At 37.9% G+C, this 24923-nt stretch overlaps 1 protein-coding gene across 5 annotated transcripts; it reads left to right on the top strand.

Moving 5' to 3' along the window:
• Positions 1 to 181: 181 nt before the first annotated feature.
• Positions 182 to 24592, top strand: ZHX1 (zinc fingers and homeoboxes 1). 5 transcript variants are annotated; one of them, XM_086337085.1, is made up of 4 exons: positions 182 to 484; positions 8268 to 8384; positions 17317 to 20168; positions 22699 to 24592. In XM_086337085.1, exon 3 carries the CDS (start codon positions 17544 to 17546, stop codon positions 20163 to 20165), a length of 2622 nt encoding a protein of 873 aa, XP_086193211.1. In that variant the 5' UTR covers positions 182 to 484; positions 8268 to 8384; positions 17317 to 17543; the 3' UTR covers positions 20166 to 20168; positions 22699 to 24592. The 5 variants fall into 5 exon arrangements, with proteins under 5 accessions (XP_086193211.1, XP_086193215.1, XP_086193210.1 ...); XM_086337089.1 differs by lacking the exon at positions 182 to 484 and adding an exon at positions 1241 to 1521; XM_086337084.1 differs by lacking the exon at positions 182 to 484 and adding an exon at positions 1540 to 1608.
• Positions 24593 to 24923: the final 331 nt, after the last annotated feature.

The raw sequence follows: 24923 nt of genomic DNA, 5'->3' as shown, positions 1-24923 counted from the left end.
CCACAGTGAAAAACATTTTCTGATTTTTATTGAAACTAGTATAATATTTAAAAATACATTCCTTTTGCTTATTTCATCTTTATATTATTAGACCATTACAGTGGTTTCTTGTACATAGTTTACTTGTCAATAAGTTGAATTCCAGAAGAGTAATGTTAAATTTTTGTTTTGTTGCATACAGGGTGTGGACTATGGCTGATTGAATGCCTACTTTTACAAGATTAAGCTTTGCTTGCTTCTGCTTCCACAAGTTCTGGGGTTCTAAGACGAACCATATAAGTAAAAGGAAGCGGGTGTACATTGATTTCAACCATCAAGCTTTCGCTTTAAGCAGCTGCATGTTTTGGGATTAATGTGGCTCAGCGGAGCGCTGCTGTCAAAGCACAGAGGGTCTAGGACTGGGGTGGCGGCGGGGAATGAACACTAAGCCACCAGAGAGTTCTCACACGTCCTGGTCTGTGAATCTGAGCCGACTAGCTTGAGGGTGAGCCGTTTCTCTTTGCTTTGGTCTGTACTTTTCTCCATTTTAAAAATGATGTGGGGGGCGGAGGGAAGGAGGGAGGTGTGGAGGGGCCATTTTCCCCAAAGCCTGGGTCCCTCGCTGCGGGGCTGGTTCCCATTGAAGCTGTCGGGATTTGACGACCACAGCTTGAAAAGAAAGCCCTTCAGAAGAGTGACTCGTGAGAAGGCAAAGGAGGGCTTTCGAGAGCAGAGGGTGGCTTGGTCTTGAATGGCGGTTCCAAGTGAGGTTGAACCGAACTTTCGGTGTCCGACGGTGGAGGGGCGGCTTTTGGCCGAATAGGAGGCAAGTGGAGGCGGGGCGGCAATTGACAGGAGGTGGGGCTTCGGGCTAGAAATCAAGAAGGGTCTCAGGAAGGCGGGGCTTCTATTGACAGTGGGTGGGGCTCCCGCCGAATGGGGTGGGGCTTGGGGTAATATTGCCACCAAATGGAGCTCAAGATGACAAGGGGCGTTTCTCGCGATCCAGCGGTGACACTAGGAAGGCGGAGCGCCCAGAGGCGGGGCCACAACTGGCAGAAGGCGAGGCGCCTTCTGGATTGACCTGAATGAAGACCAGGCTTCTGCCAATAGTAGGCGGAGCTATCACCGGCAAGGGAGCGGGGCCGCTTCAAGACCTGGAGAAGGCGGGGCTTCTGTTGACAGAGGGTGGAGCTTCCGTAGACGGGGGCGGGGCTTCTGTTGACAGAGGGGCGGGGCGGCTCCCTACCTCCCGCCGTGCGCCAATCCCGGGGGCAGAGACCTGGGTCGAACCCCAGGGGAGCAGCAGGGTCCCAGGGTAGAGAGCCAGGCGCGGAGCGGGGTGGGGGCGCGCGGAAGGCGCGCGCGCGGGAGGGCCCCGCCTCGGCCGGCTCTTCCCCTCCCCCCTCCCGCCTCCGGTCGGCTGCTGGGGCGCGCGCCTCGCCTCGCACCCCCACCCCCGACTCTGCGCTCCGCCGGGTCCGCCGCGCTGCCGAAGCCGTGAGCCGGCCCACCGAGCGGTTCCGGGTATAGGGTTCACAGGTCAGAGTTGACTCCCTGAAAAGTGCAGCCGGTTTGAAATGCAAGATGGCGGCGGCGGGGCTCTGAGAGGCGCGGCGGCCCCTGCAGGTAGCGGCCCGAGCGGGCTCCGCGAAGAGCGGCCCAGGGAGTCCGGGGCTACGGGTGGGAACCAACAGAGCAGAGCTCGCGGCCGGCGAGGCGGGCCGGGAAGGCGAGCGGCACGCGGGCAGGACGGAGGAGGGCGGCCCCGGGGCAGAGCCCCCAGGGGGCTGAGCGCGCTCATCGCGACTGGTGGCAGGACGGACCGGCGCGGGGCGTCCGAGGGGCAAGGACCGGGCCTGCCTGGGCCGGGAGCGCCGTCGGGGGACAGACCCCGAGCTTCCTCTGCGCTCTTGGGGTCTCTGCGGCTGTGGAAGGAGCTGGGGGTGGGCTTTGTAAGGGAAAATCTCAGCCCGCCTCCCTACGAGAGGACTGAGCAACTTGGGATTGTTGATGGGAGTGAGAACCGGGTCTCCTTAGAAGGGGGGCAGGCGCCGCAGGGATGGACTACCCCAGCAGTGTTGAGGATCCTAGGGGAGGGAGATCGGGAGTCCTGACCTGCTGGGGCATGTGGCTTCGTGGGGACTCAGTCTCCCTGAGAGGAGAGATTCTCTTGCTGGAGCTGAGCGCACTGGCATTGGGGTTGGAGCCCCCAAAAACCCTTTGGGGAGAGGCTGTACCCCACTTCAGGGAAGGCTGGGCACCCATTTCAGGGCAAGACTCAGAGTTGAGTCCTTAGCTCTATTATGTTTTGAAGAAGCCCTGGGACTTGAGAAGTTGATGAAAGAGAATGGAAATGTTATCCGTCCCTTTCAGGAGGGAGACTGGGAAGCTGACCAGGGACTACTGCGAGCCTTAGGGCCTGAAGGGAACAAGCTCCTGACCTTTGCGGGGAATGAGAGTCTAGGAAGAAGCTCTGAGAGGAAGGGGGTCAAACGGCAGGAAAGAAGAGCCCTGGGGGATGCCCTTTCCCTGTGTATTTACACCAAAGTTCTAGAGAAAGGGACTTAAAATTCTTTGTTCCAATACATCCCTCCCCGCCTCTCTGTGGGTAACAGTAAGGGAAAAGCAGAACCCCGAGAAGAAAAGGGCTCCGTTGCATATCCTTAGCTTAGGTTAGGGAAGGATCAAACTCTCTGGCAGGGCTTCAGTGAGAGATTCGGGATAGGAGGGATGTGGGGAAGAGATTGGGCAGAGCGGGAATGCCACAGCGCTTTTCTGTCATCTCACCCCAGCTGTAAAGAAAAACAAGAAAAGGGGCTCATCTTTGCTGGGAGAAAACATGTCTGGAACACTACTGATAGAGAATTTGTATGTAACGTGTTTAAGTTGGGATTCCACGTAACTTGAAGAAGCAGTTCTTTTGGAGAGTGAGAGTTTATCTGAAAAGGGAAAATCACAGAATTGAGAAATAGAGTGGTTCCCAGTGAGGGAGGGAGAAGCAGCTTTATCCCAGGAACAGTGACTATTTGTTGGGTTGGAGTGTTTGTGTGTGCCTGACCTACAGGCACGCACCTTAAGATTCGTTAGTATTGGTCACTGTTTCTCAGTCTTTGTCTGAAAGCTTTAACTTATATTATATGGTGCTGTGTGAACTATCCTTGCTTCTGAAAAATTATCCTGAAAAAGTCGTTTGTTTTTATGCCAGTTGGTGAGGGTGACGGAATTTGGTTTTAACAGGGATATTGACCCTAGCACATTCTTAGATTTAAAAAAAAAATGTCTTGAGTAGCAGTTCTGACTCTTGATTTTAAGCAAAAGAAATAAGTGCTGCCAGAAACAGTAATGTAGTGCTGCTGTAACAGGATGTAAAAGAAAAAAGGGCTTTCATGAGTATTTTTTTCTCTTAGTTTTTCCCCCCTTCCTCTAAGCATTTTAGGGCTAAGCAGACTGATTTTGTGCAAAGTAAGTTGTAAAAAACCTTGGGTCCTTTCATTATAGAATTGATAGTGTTTCATTTATCAGTAACTCTCTTTGTAGAGGAATCTCTTCAGATGGTTTCTTTAGTGATCAGGATTAAAATTAAAAAAAAATTTAAGACTTGGGTAACTGATGACAGCAATGATTCATAAAGATTTCTTGAACCATTCTAGCATTTTTAAAAGAGCTTTAACATCTTCAATAGAAATGTTTTTAAAAACACCTTTCAAGTATAAACTAGTTTAGAGCTGCACATTTAGAACATTATTATTCATGTGTGCTGTTCTTTGGTTTCCCCAAGGTGCACGTAGGTCTAGTTTTATATTCAGTTCTGAACAGATTAGACTGGGTGAACCAGAAAGGCACTGCTGCCAGATGGTTTCAAAATATGGTAAGGCTGAAAACATAAATGTTCCTGTGCTGGTGAGCTCTCCTTAGTAGACGTCACTCCAATCAAGTGAGTTGATTATTTCACTGGACTGGAGGACAGTTCATGAATGATGTCCAACTATTTCACCTTTAATGATACTTCTAAGTTCTTTTTTTCAATAAATGTGAATTAAGTTTTACAAGTCTTTATGTTGTTTTGTTGTTATTGTTTTTTGGGGGGTTTACAATTCTTTTGTTAGTAGGTGAGGTGGCTCACTTTGAAGGTTTTTTTCCCTATTATATTTTACATTGAGAAAGGTGATATTATGACATACTATACATTTTCTTTCTTGTAATGTTAAATTGGCACAAAAATGTGATATTTGGGACCTAGTTTGCTTTCAGTTATTGCTTTATACTTAAACGGAAGTACTCCTAAAATTACTAAAATGATTCCAAGTGTAGCTTAGGAAATAACCTTTTTATGTACATTACAGCATTGTGGATTTGGATTCAAAAGACTTCTTATTTGAATATTAACAGTGTAGAAATTTCAGTGCCTAAGCTAGTTTTTAATCTAATCGTATTCAATGAATTCAGGGAGATGTCCAGAAATATCTATTGCACTGTTTGTAGTAATAGTCAGTATGGCACATTCATTTGTATGTTTAAATTTTTTCTGACTTAAAATCTCTTAAATCATTCTGTGTAATTTCAAAAGTAACTTGAATTACATTTATTTGAAGGGAAAAAACTATGGTACTAGCCTTTAATCCTTAATATTATTGTATCCTGTTGCTCAAATATAGTCATAGTGGTAAGTAACAAGATTTGTATGACTGAAGCTGCTGATTTAGATTACCAATCAGGATATACACATTTGCATTTATGTTTTGTAGATTTGTATTTTATACAGTTAATTTATTTTTAAAGCAAATACTTAGGTAAGTTTTTATGAGGTTGCCAGGTTTTGGTCTTAAAGGGTACTTGATCTTTGCAGTTTATATAATCAGTATCCTGTAATGTATTTAAAAGTTATAAACATGGTCTTATGTATGTTTGGTCTAAACAAATAAGTGATATACTTTGGAAAAAGAAGTATGTGTGAGCAAATTAAGAATGACATTTATTCAAGGGAATCAAAATTGAATAAATCATTTTTTATGCAGGATTTTTGTTTTCAGCTTTGAAATTTAGATTTAAAAATCATATTATCAAAGCTTATCTAAAAAATTAAAACATTAAAGTAGACATATCATATACATATTTATCATTTAAAATAAAATAACTTTGTCATTAAATTTTAGTGATTTAATATTTCTCTTAGTATTTCTGGCTCCCTTTTTCCTCTTCCTAAAGGTCTTTTTTTTTGTTGTGAAGAATGAAAGGACATAGGAGTATTCTGATATTTCTAAGCACTTCACTAATAATTATGTTTTTCTCCTTTACTAAGTTTATTCCCTTTACCTTCAAATGTTGTAAAAAAAAAAAAAAGTTTGTTAAAAATTGGCTGTACTTGTACTATACTTGGCGGGGGGTTGGTGAAAAAAGAACAGTTTCTCTTTATTACTATGATAAGATTATATCAAAAGCTGTTCGTTCTGTGAAACACCCCTTAAATGTGTCATATATTAATGATTCATCTTAAGGCTTAGATCAGAGAAAATATGTGTATGTTGGGGTTGGAGGCATAAATTATGATTGATCAATGTCTACCTGTTAAAGCCAGCTTATTCTAACACTGCTTAATATGCCCAAAGCTATGAAATGGAAAATAAAATTGTTTTGTGGACTTTGAAAGAGTTTATACTGTTTCAGCATTTAGCAAATTATGTGTATGTGTGATGAGAACTCTTAGGATTCAGTCTTTTGACAACTTTCATATACATACAACAGTGTTAATTATATCTATCATGTTGTACAGTATATCCTTAGTACTTACTTAATGGCTCAGCAGGTAAAGAATACGCCTGTAAGGCAGGAGCACAGAAGACAGGGGTTCGATCCCTGAGTCAGGAAGATCCCCTGGAGAAGGAAATGGCAACCCACTCCAGTATTCTTTGCTGGAGAATTCATGGACAGAGGAGCCTGACAGGCTACAGTCCGTGGAGTAGAAAAGAGTAAGACATGACTGAGTACATGGCACATTTTAAAACTGCAAGATTGTAGATTTTGACCACCTTCATCCAATTCCCCTCCCTGAGTTCCCTACCCTGCCTCAACAACCACAAATCTGATCTTTTTTCCTGTGGGTTTGTTTGTTTTTTGAAGTATAACTGACCCAGAACACTATGCCAATCTTAAAATTTAGCAAAATTTAAACAAAGACTTTTTTTGTTGTATAACTTAAAAGTTATTACCCTAAATAAGAGTCAGAAAAAGTCTAATTTGTAGGTATACCATGTGCCAGCAAATTTTCTAAGCACTTTACATGTATTATTCCTTTCAATGCCTACAGCACCCCTATTAAGTAGATAATATCATTAGTCCCATTTTACAGATAAGGGGGCTATGCCACAGAGAGGCTAAGTGGCTTATCCAAGATCACACAGCTGGTAAGTGACAGAACTGGGATTTGAACCCATGCACTCAGATTCCAAACCCCAAATCCTTCATCTTTATGTCCTGTCCATCCTCTCCTGCCAAAATAACCAATCTGTTTTATTACATAATGTATATGGTCAAGATGACTTCTTCAATTTTTGAAGTTTAATCCCAAATTTTAAAAAGATACTTTGAATTAGAGAGGTGTCCTAAAGTAATCCCAGTATCAGAAGCTGAAATAACATCAGGTAAGTATGCTTTTCATCCAGAAATACTGAGGAACTTGTTTGATTCTCTGCTTGCAGTGTGCATGTCTTGGCAGCTCTTCTCAATAGACTCTCGTTCAGTAAAACATCTTGCAATGACTGTGTGATTTAAGAATGGATTCAAATAAGTTATCAATTTCCTATAATATTATTAATAATTCATTTTGGACAATAACCTCCCTACTTTTGGCAGCTGTTTCCTATCCTTTCTTCTAGTTCACATCCTGTAGATGGCTGGCTAAGGAGTGTCCGAACAAGGAGACACCAGGAAATGAAATTGTAGATCCTAGGCTACCAACAGAACAGGATTGCTCCACTGGGCCCACCAAGAAAATGCTCTTTTGCTTTTCATGAAAACAGTGTAACTGTTCAGTCTAAGCTTCAACTTAAGGACTGGTGTGTTTACATAATTTCTTATCTTAAAAGGGCTCTTCATAAAGTTGTGAATCAAAAAGCAGGAATCAAAAAGAAAAGGTACTGAGGGAAATCATCCTACCTAATATTCATTCACTGTGGTTTACAGAACTTTGGGGCTTGAAGAACAATAACAAAAATCTTTCAACTCTTCAAAAGCATGATTTACTGTTGTTTAATATGACAAACAGTGATAGTTTTTATTTAATTCTCCTGATTGGTTTACCTACTCTGAGTAATATACCACAGCATTTTTAGACACAAATCTGAATTTTCAAAGAATGATTTTTAGTTTGTACCATCTAATGTTTCACAATGTGCTGATTGAAAAATCATTTAGCAGTAACTTTCTTGCAAAAACAAACACCAGTCATTGTATCGGATATACCATATGTTTAGGAGTAGGGTACCACTAGTTTATTTAAGTAGTATTGGCTTGTTCCCAGCATTAATGATCCATTCCACTTAATACGTAGTAAATTAGGATACAAATGTAAGCCTAGTGAGGCTTATACATAAACATATAAACACACAACTTCTCCTACCTCTTAGTTTAACTAAGTTGTCTTTCATAACTTGTGTGGTACTAATTTTTTACAATTCTCAATTTCTTCATCTCAGCTTTCATATTATATCCTGCATATAGTCACATTTTGAAATTTTTTTTCACATTTTGAAAATCTATATTGAAATTGTGACTTGGTTATTTTATAAACCAGTCCATTCTAAAGGAGATCAGTCCTGGGTGTTCTTTGGAAGGAATGATGCTAAAGCTGAAACTCCAGTACTTTGGCCACCTCATGCGAATAGTTGACTCATTGGAAAAGACTCTGATGCTAGGAGGGATTGGGGGCAGGAGGAGAAGGGGACGACAGAGGATGAGATGGCTGGATGGCATCACCGACTCGATGGACGTGAGTTTGAGTGAACTCCGGTAGTTGGTAATGGACAGGGAGGCCTGGCGTGCTGCAATTCATGGGGTCGCAAAGAGTCAGACAGAGCGACTCAACTGGACTGAACTGAAATATATTTTTAAGTTTTCAGTTTCGCATATTTTACTGAGTTTGGCACTTTGATGATTCTTTTAAAATTTCTATGAGGAAATTAATTTTTTAAAATTATATTTACTTTTAAAAAACCAAGGCATAGGCTTAAAGTTTCCTAGTAAGACTGAATCATATCTAGAATAGTAAAGCGATATTACTTTTTTTGTAGGTGATGGCAGATAGGTACTTTGGACCTGTTAGTAATGATGGCCTGAGCTAAACACCTCCTAATCTGAAGGGACACCCTTCCGTGTCAAAGAACAGAATGGGGAGGAGACTGTGGCAGGTATGTGTTGCATCCTTCTGTTGTGGTAAAACTTGGAGACAGAATGTGCTCAGTTAATATAGTGATACTATATTTGGCTAAAGTCTTAAAAGATTTCTTTTAAAAAGCAGCAGATATATTCTTAACTCTTTTTTAAGAAATGTACTTTCAAACTTTAAAAATGTAGGAGTATTGGCTGATTTAATTTGAAAGGAAACAGCATCACACTTCTTAATAAATCTTTGTGGTATATTTAGAAGTGATTTTTCAATTAACATTTGCTGAAATCCATTGTGTATCAGGCACTGGACCTGTGGTAATTACAGTGGTAAACCAGACAAATGAAGGTCAGGAGGGTAGAGACCTTTTGTATGGGGAAATTTATCTAGAAATTTTACTGTTCTTTTTCCATATCCAGGAAAATGCTTCAGGACTTCAAGAACAGTTCCTGAAAACACATTTTCAGTATACAGATCTCTAATAATAGTTAATTACAATGATGAAATTTAAGATATTAATAAATACTTTGATTTAGGTTAAGCATACCACTATTTAAGTATATTTGTACATAATTACTTTTACATTTTACTTACTTGATATAAATTGGCTTTTTGAGAAGCATTAGATTTCATACTGTGCTATTGAAATACTTATACTTTAGTCCAGTTGTTATTGCAGATGATTCCAGAAAGTACTAGGAAAGATTCCATAACTATTAATGTGGTGGTTCACTTTCATTTTTGTGTTTTTTTACGAGTTGATATTGCCAGTATGAATTACTATTATCCTTCAAATTGAATTATTGTATCCTGAGTAAAATAGGTAGCAGTTACTTTATTTTACAAATGGGAAAGATAATGGACAGATGAATGACTTTTCAGCCTTTCAGTGATAAAGTCACTTGGAATCAAGAATAGCATTCTTGTGTTAGACTTCTGTGAAAGATTTAATACACTACCTTGAGAAATGTAGGGGGAAATTACTTTCAGCCTAAAATAACTTTTGGATCATATCCACAAACTTTAATAATAAAGATAAGATATTTCATTATACGACAGGTTTGTGTTTCACCGTCAAATTATGTTACATACTTACCTACATGCCAGCAGAAGGTACACCACCAGGATGTCAGTGGCCTAAAGATCTTTCAAAAAAACATTTTACTCCTCAAATCTGGGGTCAGAGCTTGCCTGGAGAAATCTGTCCAACTTAGAGGCTTTTAATCTTTAGCAGCATTAAAGTCAGCTTTCTCAGGTAGAACAAACAGGTAGAGAGGATAGAGTTTCTAAGCCTCTAAGCTTCAATTAGCATTAGCAAAGGGATCTTCTGAAATTAGATTATCTTTGGCCACAGTTTCTTAGATGTTGTTACTTGGATCACATTTACTCCTGTCTGTATTCACCTCGATACTTGAATTTGTATTATCTTGAGACTATTTTGGCAATTTTATTGAAACTTGTCTCTCAGGTAATGATTCCAGCTTACAGTAATTTTTACAAACTCTTGTGGGTACGAATTTGGGTTGTCAGATTTCTCACTTAATTTTTTTTGAGAACTTGACTATTGTTTCTAAATATTTTAACATTAACGCTTTGAAAAATGCCTCTACTATGTAAAGACCAAAAACAAATTGTAATTAAGAAAAGTATCCTCTTGGATACCTTTTAAAAGTAAAGTGGTAGATATCCTTGTTTTCATTTGGATTCATTATTCTTTGTTCCTACTATTATTTCAGGCATTCTGTGATTTTGGTAGATTTGTAACTTTTAGTTTGAATACAAACACGTAAAAGTAAGTATTTTCAGCTGGCTAAACAGAACTCTGACTCACAGAGGGAGAAGTGAAACTAAATTGAATACAGAGTCCTGAGAGTTCTCAGTGTATGTATGAACACAGATTTCAAAGGATTCTCAGGTTGTATATTTTAGCAGCCTTAAAAACGGTTTATTTAGTTGGTAGTAGGTCAAAACTAACATGATACTTAAAAATTATAATTATCTTCTAAAATCTTCTAAATATTCTTATTTGACCCAGAATTGGCATAAAAAACAAAGTCTGTTTTTCTAAACATAAAATCTTACCAAAATAACATGCTTTTGTGGCTAACTAGGCCAATAAACTGTTAATCATTTAATTTAAAGTACAAGACAGCCAAAATATAGAGGCCTAGAAATTCAGTGTAGCTATGGCCCTGTATAATTATAAAATGTTTTATGACTTTTTTTTTGTGCTAAACATACAGTTCGAAACAATCCATTAACTTTTTAGAGTGTATTACATTGAGAACCTATTTTTAAGTCTCTTTTAAAATATAGAACATCATTATAATGTAGTTTTCTCTTATAGAGAAGTAATGGTTCTAAGTTCAGATTTGCACTTGTCTATCTTTATAAGAAGTATGCCATTTTCTCCTGAATTCCACCACAGAACTAATTATTTGAAATGAATTTATCACCCTTGTTTTGTTTCTAGATAGTCTACAAATTTAGATGTACACTATTCATACATAAAACTGATTTGTTACAATAGAAGTACAGATAAATTGGTAAATATTCATTAAACATCCATTGCTATATTTTAATAAACAGTGTTTTATATGAGAATGTTTTTGAGCATGTTTTAATATTTTAATGACTAAAGTAATTTTGTTTGTAAGGATTTTACCAGTGAAAACGAGCTCAGTTGTTTTGTGTAGCTCCTCAGTAAATGAGTGCTTAATGAAGGAAAATGTATGCTATAATACAAAATATAGATATATTTTAAAGCTTTTTTCCCCCAACAAATATTAATAGGCACTGTGTTTGGCCCTGGGGATATAGTGAAGAGCTAAAGAGACGTTCTTACCGATCACGTAAGAAGAACTACTTTTAGAACTGCCCCAAAGTTTTATACTGTGATGAAATAAATTTTGTTTCCATTAAATGCTTTTCTGCAGGGAAAATTTGATGTAATTCATGAATTAAGAATCATGAATTGATTAAGGAGCATCTGACCTTCAGGAGAAGAGCCAGTACACAGAACCATGGAAATTGGCTTGGCCTAAATCTATTCTCTGGAGACTAGGGGTGCTCTTGCGGACTCTTAGAACCAGTCTGAGTTCTCTACCGTGGGACAGCAGCCCTCCAAAATGTCTGGAATACATCTGAATGATATACATACTCAGAGATTCCTCCTCCTTCTGAAAAAATGTTTAGGTAGCACGTGTTTTGGCTTTAAGTAAATTTTGTTTCCAGCTTGAGACAAATGACCACAAAAATAGTTTAGCCTATTTGCAATTTTAAGGCCTTGAAACTATTGTTTTGTTTTGTTTTTAGAATATTTACTCATTTATTTGGCTGCTCCCAGTCTAGCAGGATCTTTAGTTGTGGCGTGCGGGATCTATTTCCCTGACCAGGGATGGAACCTGGGCCCCCTGTGTTGGGAACATGGAGTCTTAGCCCCTGGAGCACCAGGGAAGTCCCTGCTTGTTGTATTTTGTAATCAAGCAATGTCATACCACTATTAAAGAAAACGTAACTACCACACACACCATGAAAATTTCATCCATAATCTCATGTGAAATTTTCATTTTTTAGTGTTTTCATCTAGCCTTTGTCCACCATGCATACATATTCTCCCATAGTTATTTTATGGTCAGTATGCAGAGTTTGTTCTGATTATTAAAAATTTAACAGTAAATGGATACTTTGCCATATGCTTTACTTTTTTGAATATCATTTTTAATGGCAGTATAATTGATTGATTATTTTTTAACATCTTTCTCTACTGAAAGGTTAACTGAAAATGGTGTTAAAACATAATTATATTTACAGTGCTATATGCATATAGTGCATAGTTTTTTTCTTTTATGGGCAGATTTCACTTTAATTATGTTTTAACTGCAGAGCCACCTGGCTCTTCAGTTGTGCAACTGGACTCTAACCCTCTTTTACAGGTAAATAGTGCAAGGTTTCCCAAATTGATTTTAAGCTGTTTTGAGTTGACCTTCAAAGAGAGGATGAGATGCCTATCAGCTAATAGTGATTTCTATATGGCAGTTTTCCTGTCTCAGCCCCATTACACCGTAATGAGATGTATTGAAACCGCATCATGGCAATTCTTACTCTGTATTTTTACCCCTTTTGCTTTTATATTCAATTCGTGTGCCTTGTCATCTGATTAAGCTGCATGAGAGACAGAAAGAAAGAGAATAATAGTATATAAAAGGTATTTATTCATTCCCCAAATAATTTTCAGGGACTGGAACATAGCATTAATTAGGCACCTACTGTATACTAGTGTGTGGGAAGCATTATTTGATCAGTATCTGAGGTGGGATACCTCTGTTTATTTTCTCCAGGGCAGCCTTCTCTGCTTCTTTTCTAGAAGTCTCCTGTAATGTGCTTATATAGTTCTCAGAACCTCTTCTCATTGCATTGATCATAGTCATTCTAATTGCTTAAGCCTGTTTTCCTTGTTAACAGCTAGAACCTGGCAGACCAGAGACTATCTGTCCTGTTGACTCTTGTAATCCGAGTGCCCAACACAGTGCCTGACACATAGTTGACCTTCAATACATAGTTGGTCAGTGGATTTGTTGAACTGAAGAATCTTGGTTTTATAGATGAGAAAGCTGAGGTTGATACTGGGCAACTTTTCCAGTCACCTAACTACTGAGTACAGAGGAGACTCTAAAACCTGTGGTTTTAGCCTTTACCACAAAGCCTCTGTGAATTTATTCCCTTGGGTGGGTTTCTTCTTCCATGAAGAATGGGAAGACTGTAATGAGGTCCCTGCTTCCCCTCAAATTATGACTATAAAATAAGGACCACGAGGCTGCCTTTATTTGTGCTTTATTTTTAGGTTGTATACATAATAATAGAATTGAGCCATTGAACCAAATCTTGAGGCACTTTTGGAAGTTCTCAATCTCCCTTTAGAAATATGTTAAATAATGTACTGATTATGGTTTTGTTAGCAAAAGATGGGCAGTTTTAGGAGTAAAGAGGAAAGAGTATTTCCCAGGTCTATGTAGTTGCATATAGAAGTAACCCAGGTTGAGACAACTTAGGATACCCAAGATAATCGGATTTTTAGTCTTTTGCATTACTGAGGATTTTTTAAAAGCCTTTCTTTTAAGTAACTTATTTATAGTTTTAAAATTATACATTTAATGTAAAATTTTTAATTTAAATTAATTTAATTTATAATTTTAAAATTTCAAATTCCTCAAAAACCAATGCTTTCAAAGGGAAAAAGCACAGCTGTATGTATATATCATTAGGTTATAATATATGCATATTTTATTATTTTCATGACTTTAGCAAAAATACTCTGAAAATTGTATATCTGTTTCAGTTCTTACAAACTGACCATTCTGAGCTAGTGAGCTATAAGGAAAAGAAATAAAAGTAACAACTTGGTAGCATATTCCTATATTTATACTAGATAGGATGAAAAGTAAGTTTAACCCAAGAGCTACAGAACCAGAATAATAAAAGTATCTTAGCTCCTCCAGTTTCTCTTCTGTATCTCTTATTAGTAGGGGCTACTCTATTCTATCCCAGGGTGCTCCACGCCTGTCTTTTACAGTGAAACAGCCTAAAAGGACACATTAAATTCACTTTAGGTATCACATTTCATGGCTTAGCACTGCCAAGCTGAGGATTTATGATGAAACTACTTATGTTTTTAAGTCAAAGTCTTCAAACACATCTCAGAACCCATCAGAGGTGAAAGCAGGGGTCCATGGGATGGGATCAGGAGTTAGTTAAGCTTCTCCACTTCTCCAATCAGATAGCTATATTCTTTAATCAGTTTTATACTTGGGCTCCTCATAGAATTTTGTCTGAAGAAAGGGCTTTCTTATAACAAAAAGTTTGAAAACCACCACTTCAAGAAATACAGTCTCAAGAAAAACTCCTCTATTAAGACTTTCAGCTCTTAATATACCCCATCTAAATATCATCTAAGGTTCTAGGAGAATAGCTTACTCCCCTGCCTTTCAGTAGTTCTCCTTCACTGTCAGAAATGTGGGTGGTGCTCATTTGTTACTCTTCCACTTACTTAAGGCTATTTGAGGAAATCCTTGTTTCTAATGAGAAAAAAAATGATCAAAAATAGTAGTGTTCCCTATTAAATTGAATAGGAAAGATAGAATTATCTTAGTTTATAGCACTTAGTTAAGAAATCATTTTAAATCTCAGTGATGGATTTATGTTCCCTTAGAAATCAAAGATTTTTTTATAGAAAAAATGACACTTTTAAAAATTAATTCTTTTTTGGAGTATAAGGCTTCTCTGGTGGCTCAGTGGTGAAGAATCCACTTGCAGTGCAGGAGACAGGAGTTCAATCCCTGGGTTGGGAAGATCCCCTGGAGGAGGATATGGCAATCCACTGCAATATTCTTGCCTGGGAAATGCCATGGACAGAGGAGCCTGGTGGGCTACAGTCCACAGGGTTGTAGGAGAGTCGGATACCACTTAGCAACTAAACAACAATAGTTTCTTCACACTGTTGTGTTAGTTTCTACTATACAGCAAAGTGTATCAGCCATACATATACGTGTATCCCTCTGTTTTGGATTTCTTTCCCATTTAGGTCACCACAGAGTATTGAGTGGAGTTCCCTGTGCTGTATAGTACCCTCTCATTAGCTACATATTTTATACATAATGTCAATAGTGTATATGTGTCAATCCCAGTCTCCCCATCCATCCCACTCCTGCCAACAATGACAGTTTTGAGAGTGGGTTTTGGACTGTTGATATTACTATTATTACTAAACTGATGCTCTTTATTTTGTAATATGGGAAATCAGAGAACAAGAGACAGTCCAACTTTTCGTCTGTTGCTTGGATACATCAAATGGAAATGTAGTATGATTTGAATAATCCTAGTAAGAAGGATCTTAGCACCTTCAAAGGTACAGGATATTCTCTCTTTGGACAGCTCTGTTTCCTTAAAATGTTTCTCCTTTTACTGAGTCATGGAGACCTAGTTTTGCTTTATAATCATTGACATAAACTTTTTCTCCTCAGTTCAGCTAGGACAAGGACTATGTTAGTAAATGAAAATAGTTCCTTTGTGGTTCCTTTGTGGTAGAAAATAACTGATACCATTTATTGTAGTCATTTTCATTTGTTTTAGACTTTAGAAGCACACCAATTTTAACCGATTTAGCATCAAAATTTTAACTATTTTGGGTACAAAAGTATTAAAATGTATTCATATGAAAATATTTCACTTTTTCTTGATGATTCAAGGTTTTCCTTGTGAATTTTAGCTTTGTTCACTATAGTGATGCCTTTAGGGCATTTTGAGTTTTATAGGACTCTTTCTGTTCATTCTGGTTCAGGTTGGAGGTAGCATTTTTGGGGGAGTGGGGAGGGGGACACGCCACTCGGCTTGCAGGATCTTAGTTCCCCACCCAGGGGTTGAACCTAAGCCATGACAGTGAAAGTACTGAATCCTAACCACTAGACCACTAGGGAACCCTATTTCAGGTTAATCAACTTTTAGTGAGTCCTTACTTCCAGGCTTCTTTTCTTTTTTTTTTCAAGTCAAAGATTTTTTATTTATTTATGGCTGCACTGGGTCTTTGTTGCTGCATGCAGGCTTTCTCCAGTTGCAGTGTATGGGCTTTTCATTGCAGTAGCTTCTCCTGCTGTGGAGCATGGGCTCTAGGCGCAAGGGCTTCAGTAGCTGTGGGTCCCGGGCTCTAGAGCACAGGCTCAGTAGTTGTGGTTCTCAGGCTTAGTTGTCCTGTGGTATGTGGGATCTTCCAGGACCAGGGATTGAACCTGTGTCCCCTGCATTGGTAGGCAGGTTCTTTACCACTGAACCACCAGGGAAACCCCTTTTCAGGCTTCTGTATACCAAAGATACAGAAATAAATGAGAAGTCAGTCAAGACAACTCAGCTGAGAGAGCTAGATTGAAGGTATAAAAGGAAACTGACTCCATCCAGAGTTTCAAGAGCTTTGTTATGTCTCAGTAAAGCTATTCCTTTAAAAAAGAAGAAAAAAAATAAAGAGACTGGAGGTTTCACAACAGAAATGCAACATTCCTCTGGTACAATATAGTAAGTGATGGACTAGAAAATAAACCGGAAAGGAGGTTGGCCCAAGCTAAGGGTGATCTCTAGGACAGATCTGAGAGATCATCACACCCAGTGTGTGCACAAAGAAGCGTCCATACACAAGGATTGGCCTGCGTGGGAGTCCCTGGAACAGCGATCATTTGTGCTCTGTGCCTAAGACATAAGGAAATAGGAGTCAGGAGAGAGATGGTAGAAAATTCAGGTTGCAGTCAGGACGTGGAGGGAGCTACATGGGGCCTTAGAAGTTTGAACTTCATTCTTTCAGCATTAGGGACCCATTAGAAGCTTTGAGTCAGGAAACTGATATGATTAGACATGTTTTACAAATTCTGATAGCATTGTGGAGAATGATGAAGATAATATTTCTGAAACCTTGGTCATTAATATTCTACCTTTGCTGCTTTTGCCATACTTGGGCATGCTTTTAGAATGGTAAGACAGACCAGGAGGAAGAACAGGGCATAACTGATGGATTGAATTTCTTATACACTTAGTGGTCATAGTTTTGAGTATCTGTGGCTACTTTTTATAATTTTAAAGTTCCTCCCCTGTTAACAGATTATCATTTCACATTAAGAGTGCCTGCCAAAGGAGACACTTTCTTCCTCTTCCCTTCTGATATATAGCCGGCTGGCTGAAAAATCCAAATACACACAAGCCTGCAGGCTGACCCATCAGGTATAGTACCTGACCATCAGTGAGCTGGCTTGGAGACATCTGTTTTGATCCTCAGAGAAATTTTTTTCTGGTTCTAGTTTTATTCTGCATCTTTACAGCTGAGCTATCCAACTTCACGTAAGTGAAATAGAGCTGTAATTTGTTGAAAAGATCATAACCACTCATTTTAAAACATTTTTTAATTTATCTTAATATAGGTGATTGGAGTTGTGCTTCAAAAATTTCAGCAGTTCTGCAGTATTTTATTTGCCAACCATAAGCTCTTTACTTGATTGCACCATGAAAAAGCTGCTAATGAGACTTGCTGAGCACAAAGACAGACTTGAAGAACCAAAAGCCATTGTTTTCAAATGAAGGATACTGAACAGTTTTAAGCCCCAATGCTTTTTAATCACCACTGAGATTTTCCCCCCGTAACATCAGAATGGCAAGCAGGCGAAAGTCTACAACACCCTGCATGGTCCTTGCCAGTGAACAGGATCCAGACCTCGAGTTGGTATCAGATTTGGACGAAGGTCCGCCTGTACTTACACCCATAGAAAACACCAGAACAGAGAGTGTCTCAAGTGATGAAGAAGTTCATGAGTCCGTGGATTCTGACAATCAGCAAAATAAAAAAGTTGAAGGTGGTTATGAATGTAAATACTGTACTTTCCAAACTCCAGATCTAAATATGTTTACTTTTCATGTGGATTCAGAACATCCCAATGTAGTGCTAAATTCATCCTATGTTTGTGTTGAATGCAATTTTCTTACCAAAAGGTATGATGCACTTTCTGAGCATAATCTGAAATATCACCCAGGAGAAGAGAATTTTAAGTTGACTATGGTAAAACGAAATAACCAGACAATCTTTGAACAAACAATAAATGATCTGACTTTTGATGGTAGTTTTGTTAAGGAGGAGAATTCAGAGCAAGCTGAATCTACAGAAGTTTCTTCTTCAGGAATATCTATCAGTAAAACTCCTATCATGAAAATGATGAAAAATAAAGTGGAGAACAAACGGATTACAGTTCATCGTAATTCAGCTGAGGACATTCCAGAAGAGAAAGAGAATGAAATCAAACCAGACCGTGAAGAAACTGTGGAAAATCCAAGCTCTTCGGCTTCTGAATCGAATGCAAGTACTTCTGTTGTAAACAGAATCCACCCACATGCTGCCAGCACGGTTGTGGCCCCGGCAGCAGTTCTTCCTGGGTTAGCACAGGTGATCACAGCAGTATCAGCTCAGCAGAATTCCAGTTTGATTCCCAAAGTCCTAATCCCTGTTAATAGCATTCCTACCTACAATGCTGCATTGGATAACAACCCCCTTTTGCTTAACACCTACAACAAATTCCCTTATCCAACAATGTCAGAGATAACTGTTCTTTCTGCTCAAGCAAAATATACAGAGGAACAGATCAAGATATGGTTTTCAGCCCAACGTCTAAAACACGGTGTTAGCTGGACTCCTGAGGAAGTAGAGGAGGCAAGAAGGAAACAGTTCAACGGAACAGTACACACTGTACCTCAGACCATAACTGTCATTCCCACCCACATCTCCGCGGGGAGTAATGGTTTACCATCCATCTTACAGACATGCCAAATAGTTGGCCAGCCGGGTCTGGTCCTCACACAAGTAGGTGGCACGAACACCTTGCCAGTAACGGCACCTATAGCCTTGACAGTGGCAGGGGTTCCAAATCAAACGAATGTACAGAAAAGTCAGGTCCCCACTACTCAGCCGACCACAGAAACCAAGCCAGCAACAGCAGCAGTCCCATCCGCTCAGCTGGTCAAACACGAAGCCACGTTGGCAAACCCTGATTCGTTTGGCATTCGGGCTAAAAAGACTAAAGAGCAGCTGGCAGAATTAAAAGTCAGCTACCTGAAGAATCAGTTTCCCCATGATGCTGAAATTATCAGACTGATGAAAATCACAGGACTGACCAAAGGAGAGATTAAAAAATGGTTTAGTGACACAAGGTACAACCAGAGAAATTCAAAGAGTAATCAGTGCTTACATCTCAACAATGACTCCTCTGCCACTATCATCATAGACTCAAGCGATGAAACCACAGAATCCCCAGCTGTTGTGACTTCACAGCAGAAACAGTCCTGGAATCCTTTTCCCGACTTTACTCCCCAGAAGTTTAAAGAGAAGACAGCAGAGCAGCTTCGTGCCCTGCAGGCAAGTTTTCTCAACAGCTCTGTACTTACAGAAGAAGAACTAAATAGGTTAAGAGCGCAAACCAAACTCACCAGAAGGGAAATTGATGCTTGGTTTACAGAGAAGAAGAAATCAAAAGCTTTAAAGGAAGAGAAAGTGGAAGTAGAGGAAAGCAATGCAGGTAGTTCCAAAGAAGAAGCTGGAGAAACTTCTCCTGGAGATGAAACTAGTGCACCTAAGTCAGGGAGTACTGGCAAGATATGTAAAAAAACACCCGAGCAGCTGCACATGCTTAAAAGTGCATTTGTCCGAACACAGTGGCCGTCACCAGAAGAGTATGACAAGTTGGCTGAAGAAAGCGGGCTTGCTAGAACAGACATAGTTAGTTGGTTTGGGGACACCCGTTATGCTTGGAAAAATGGAAACTTAAAATGGTACTACTACTATCAAAGCGCCAATTCAAGTAGCATGAATGGTCTGTCTTCTCTTAGGAAAAGGGGGAGAGGGAGACCAAAAGGCAGGGGGAGAGGAAGACCTCGTGGGCGGCCCAGAGGAGGCAAGAGAATGAACAACTGGGACAGGGGGCCGTCCCTCATCAAATTTAAAACTGGAACTGCAATACTTAAGGATTATTACCTGAAGCACAAATTTCTTAATGAGCAAGACCTCGATGAACTTGTTAACAGATCACATATGGGTTATGAGCAGGTCAGAGAATGGTTTGCCGAAAGACAGAGAAGATCGGAGTTAGGTATAGAATTATTTGAGGAAAACGAGGAGGAAGATGAAGTTATTGATGATCAGGAAGAGGAGGAAGAAGAAACAGATGACAGTGACACTTGGGAACCCCCACGACATGTGAAGCGGAAGCTTTCTAAATCAGATGACTGAAATGTAAGTTTTTAATCTGAATGTATATTCACCGACCACATACGTTTAGAACAGCCACCTTATATCTGTCATCTTCACCTTTGACAGTGTTTTTTCTAAAATATTTTCTCTGATGCCCAATAAGAGGGCTAGGTGCCATGAGTGTAGCCCAAGAGATACATGATTATCATGTGTATCCTGATTTTATGTTGATTTTTATATAGAGTTTAATGTTCTCTGAATTATTTATTTTTTATGTGAAATGTATTTTTTTGCTTTGTTTTAAGGGAAAGTTACCCATTCTCCAAGAAGAAAGACTGGTGGCGGGTTGGAGATTAACACATACTAAAGATAACTAAAATGTATATTTTTCTTGCAAGCCTCCTTCACTAAAGCTTCACTTTTTGCTTATTTAAGAAAAGAATTAAAAAATGAAAACTAAAAAGAGGGGGGAAAGTATACTGAAGGAAGGACTTACCACAGGGGTGAGAATTGCTTAGTTTTAGGGAACTAGGTGAAAATGGGTATCTTTTTTAATGTTTTATTGCCCCCAAACTATCAGATTTTTAACTAGAGTTTAAAATGCTTTATGCGTTAAAATTACTCAATATTTTTCTATTAAAAGCCAAAGATCTGTTTTAAGCAATATATAATTTCATATTCACTTAGGTGGCATCTGTCTTTGAAAACCGTGATATAAATTATTTCTGTTGTAGAGATCAGTGGTAAATAACAGATTTGATATTAACTCAGTTGCCTAAAATGTCTTTTCGTTACTTAATATAAAACAAACTTGCCACCAGCAAAAACACATCAGTAAGTTAAAAATATCTCTCTGTAGGCATAAAAGTGCAAGAAAATGTGCTTTATATTTGAAAGGTTTGGCACGTTCCTTGAATCTTAATTCTATTACAGATTGGATTAATTAAAATTTCACTGTAGTTGCAAATCCGATACCTGATTTGGAATTAGAATTCCAATTCTGAATACTTTCAGAATTCAGTAGCATAGTTTGTTTCTTTTCTGCTCTCTGGTTTGGCGTGTTCTAGGATAAGTCTATACTTCTTAAAAAATAGTGCAGTTGTCATGAAGTGTTTTGGTCTGTCCATCAGTAGTCCAAAAGCATCTTGTTGACAAAAATCATTGCAGTATTTTCAAATAGCAGGGGAGGGAAAAAAGACCCTCCTCATATGAACATATTTACTTATTTCCATAGCTTTTTGCATCTCTACCCCATCCTCTACTTTTATGCTCTATTCTGCACAGAATTTCCTTAATTTCCGCACACCTTCCTTCATGGTTTTATTTATTTTAACAGTTATTTATAGAGAGCTTAATAAGTACTAGGCACTATTCTTATTGCTTAGCAGTCTTTTTCCAGATTTTCTTTCATTAATAGTTTTTTTTTTCAGACAGAAAAATGTACATATTTTAGAATGAATCTCATTCCAGGTTTTAGAGCATAAATGTATCCTCATGAGTCACAAGAAGTTAAGCAGTCTTGTATGGCTATATCCTGAAACACCGACCTCCATTTCCTTACGTCAGAAACCTTCAGGACAGGCTTGCTTCTAACACAGATGCAGAAAATATTTTTAACAGGCTTTTTTTATTGCTAAACATAAGAATGTGCACTCAGCCAAGATTACATCAACAGATTTGTTGCTGCAGTGAATTGTTGTTGTTGTGTTGTAGTAACCTCTGCGGTGATTTTGGAAGGAATTAGAATCTTATTCTAAAAATAATGTGAACTTTTTTCTATAGCGTAGTTTGACCTTACTTTTAAGTTTGTGGATGGTTCTTAAGCTATATATGTATATGTTAATGAACACTATGATCAGAAGATTCACACAAAGCCATGGTTTTCAAAAAAGTTGCATAATGTACATTTACCTGACTTTTGTGGTACATACATTGGGATGCCCTGCTTTTAAAATATGCAGAAGTCTAAAACTATAAAACCCATTAATCAGCAAGTTATCATTGGCTTAACAAAATAATTTTTCATCTTATGAAATGATACACCATAAATTTCATTTAAATACTTCTTCATTTAAGTATGGTTTATTTACAAATAAAGGTAACCAAAACCTTTCCAAAATAGTTACAGGAAAAAGTGGTAAATATATACCTCTTTTTTCACAAGTTAGCCCTGTATATAAATAAAAAAGGATATAAGAGTCTTTAGATTTCATAGTCTGTTTATTATAAATATAGTACTTATTTTACTAACCTTATAGTAAATAAGATTTACTATATTTTATATCACATATATTATAATCCTATGAATATCTTTTTTATAAATTATTACATGTAGGTGAAAAATGTCTATAAGCAAATCTGGTATATGCAAAACATATACACTGGAGTTGCACAGAAAATCTACTGCATTATATGTTAAGATTCATGTGGCAAGTGATCTCAGGATTACTAAGCGAATACAGAGGATGCATTTTAATGGCTAATTTATATCATTTTTGTTCCTAAAAGTGGAAAATGTTAAAATATGGTTATCTTAAAAAGTTTAGTTTTTTATTATGTTTTTCTTTTATAGCTGCCTAATACGTTGGAGGAGAATCAATTCTTCAACTCCAGATGTCTGATTTACTGTGAATGGCCCAATCTTTGATGACATTGAAAACGTTTGGGGGCATATACAATCTCAAAAAATAGGATCCAATACCCAAAAGAAATGGAATTCAGTGTTGTGCCAAAGTTAAACTACTGCAAATGGCAGAAGTCCTACAATGTACATAGAACACTAATTAAAAAAACAACTTGTAAAAATTCAGATTTTAATACAGTACATTTTTATTCTGATATGATGGAGACATTCTGATTCTTAGACTTTCTGAGGGAGTTTAATGACCACTAGAGCTTGTCCTCATATTTTTTTCAGCTTAATACTGTATGTCTCGTAAGATGGGCCTTATTGCCTGTATTCTTTGATATGTGATTAAGCCTATAGCTTTCAGTGACCAAACATTTTACAGAGTAAAAATTGTTAGGAGCAGGAAAAAGAAAAATCTGATTTATTTCTATGTCTCATTTATCAGGCCCTGCACTAAGATTAAGAGTTGTGCATGGGTTTATATAATTTCAATGTATGTAAAAATCTATTGACACATGTTGGAGCAAAGAGGTTTTGTGGTATCATTGGCGCTTAATGATTGGACCTTTCATTGAACACATTCATGGATACCACTATTACTACTTGTAATACTCCATTACTGTTTTTCATTAGAAACTGAATTAGCTTTTTTTTTTAAACTGAACATAATCAGTACTGAAGAAGGGAAAGAAACTGGCATAGGAATTTCAAGAGGGTTAAACTCTGAAATAAACGTTGTACCAAAAATGTGAAAAGGAATCATGTAGTAAATATTAACTTACTCTTTTCTTACAACCATAGAGAAATCAGAAATGTTTGTACAGGTGTCAGATCAGAGCTTTCAAAAATTATCTTTCGGTGAAATTCTACTTTGTGTAACAGTTTCAGTGAATAAAGAAAAAGAATTCTGAACTGATCAGAATGAGTTAAAACTTAGCTCTTCACTTATGAATTATGGGAGTGTTAACTGTTAACTCTTGCCATTTCAGGAGACTGAAAGTTCCTCCTAACTCATAAACTTTGTAAAGACCGGTGCTGTTCATTCATGTTGAGAAGGATCCTTTTCTTTGTGACTATAGGACCATTTTTCAAAATGTGCTTTCTTCATAGAAGAAATGTTCAGTTTCATTAGCTTTGGATTTTAAGATGTTTTTCTGAATGACCAGATGTAGTGGGCTTGGCCAGTTTATTTTATCTAATTTAATAAATAATAAATATTAAGCTCTTGTTTTTACCTTAATGTTTTGTCAGCTAATGAAAATGTTATGAAAAAGCCTTGACTATGCATGCTGCTTTCATTTTTATAAACTTTTCATTTTTAACTATAGCTTTATTAGTAATTCCAAAATGCTGCAATTTAGCTGATTTCTTCACTCAGACAGCTGGCTTTGTGGGTGGCTTTTTCATACTACTGTTAACTTTTTAAAGAGAAGCAATGTAAAGACTGTAACAATTTAATGCACTAAACTGTTCTTTCTTTTACACGTTTAAAAACTTCTTAAAGCACTCTGTATTATAAAGATTAAATTGCTCCCTTTTTTAAACCATTGCCAATGTGGTCTGAGTTTTGTTTGACAATAATTTTAATGTTTTCAAAATTTGAAATGTCAAGTATTGGAAATGAAACCTCTGAATATATTTATATTATGTCTCCCTTGCAATATGTTACTTTTGTATAGCTGTAAATAACTATTAGTAATTTTCCCCGTCTCTTTTATAGACTTGGCACTTTGCTCTGATGTTTGCTAGCTTTTAAATATATTTATTTGACAGAGCAAAGAACTTTTCTCTCCTGGTTGACTGTGTCCTTGAATACAAAATAAAAAATTAGCAGTGATTAGTAGTTTTCAGTGATTTTTTTCATTTTTTAATGTGGTAAAATATAGTAAAATTTGCCATTATATCCATTTTTAAGTGTACAGTTCAGTGGCATCAATTATCTACACAATGTTGGACAACCATTGCTACTATTTCCAGAACTTTTCATCATCCCAAACAGAACTCTGTAACTGTTAAGCAATAACTTTCCATTGCCCCTCTTCCCATAACCCCTGATAACCTTTAATCTACTTTCTAGATTATTTATGAATTTGCCTATTCTTGATATTTCAAATAAGTGAAGTCATACAATCCTTGTCCTTTTGTGTCTGAATTATTTCATTTAGCAT

Source organism: Bos grunniens, chromosome 14, assembly GCF_055505025.1.
Source record: "Bos grunniens cultivar Pamir isolate PY7600 chromosome 14, Bosgru_T2T1.0, whole genome shotgun sequence".
Lineage (NCBI taxonomy): Eukaryota > Metazoa > Chordata > Mammalia > Artiodactyla > Bovidae > Bos > Bos grunniens.
This window is presented reverse-complemented; position numbering and strand designations above follow the sequence as displayed.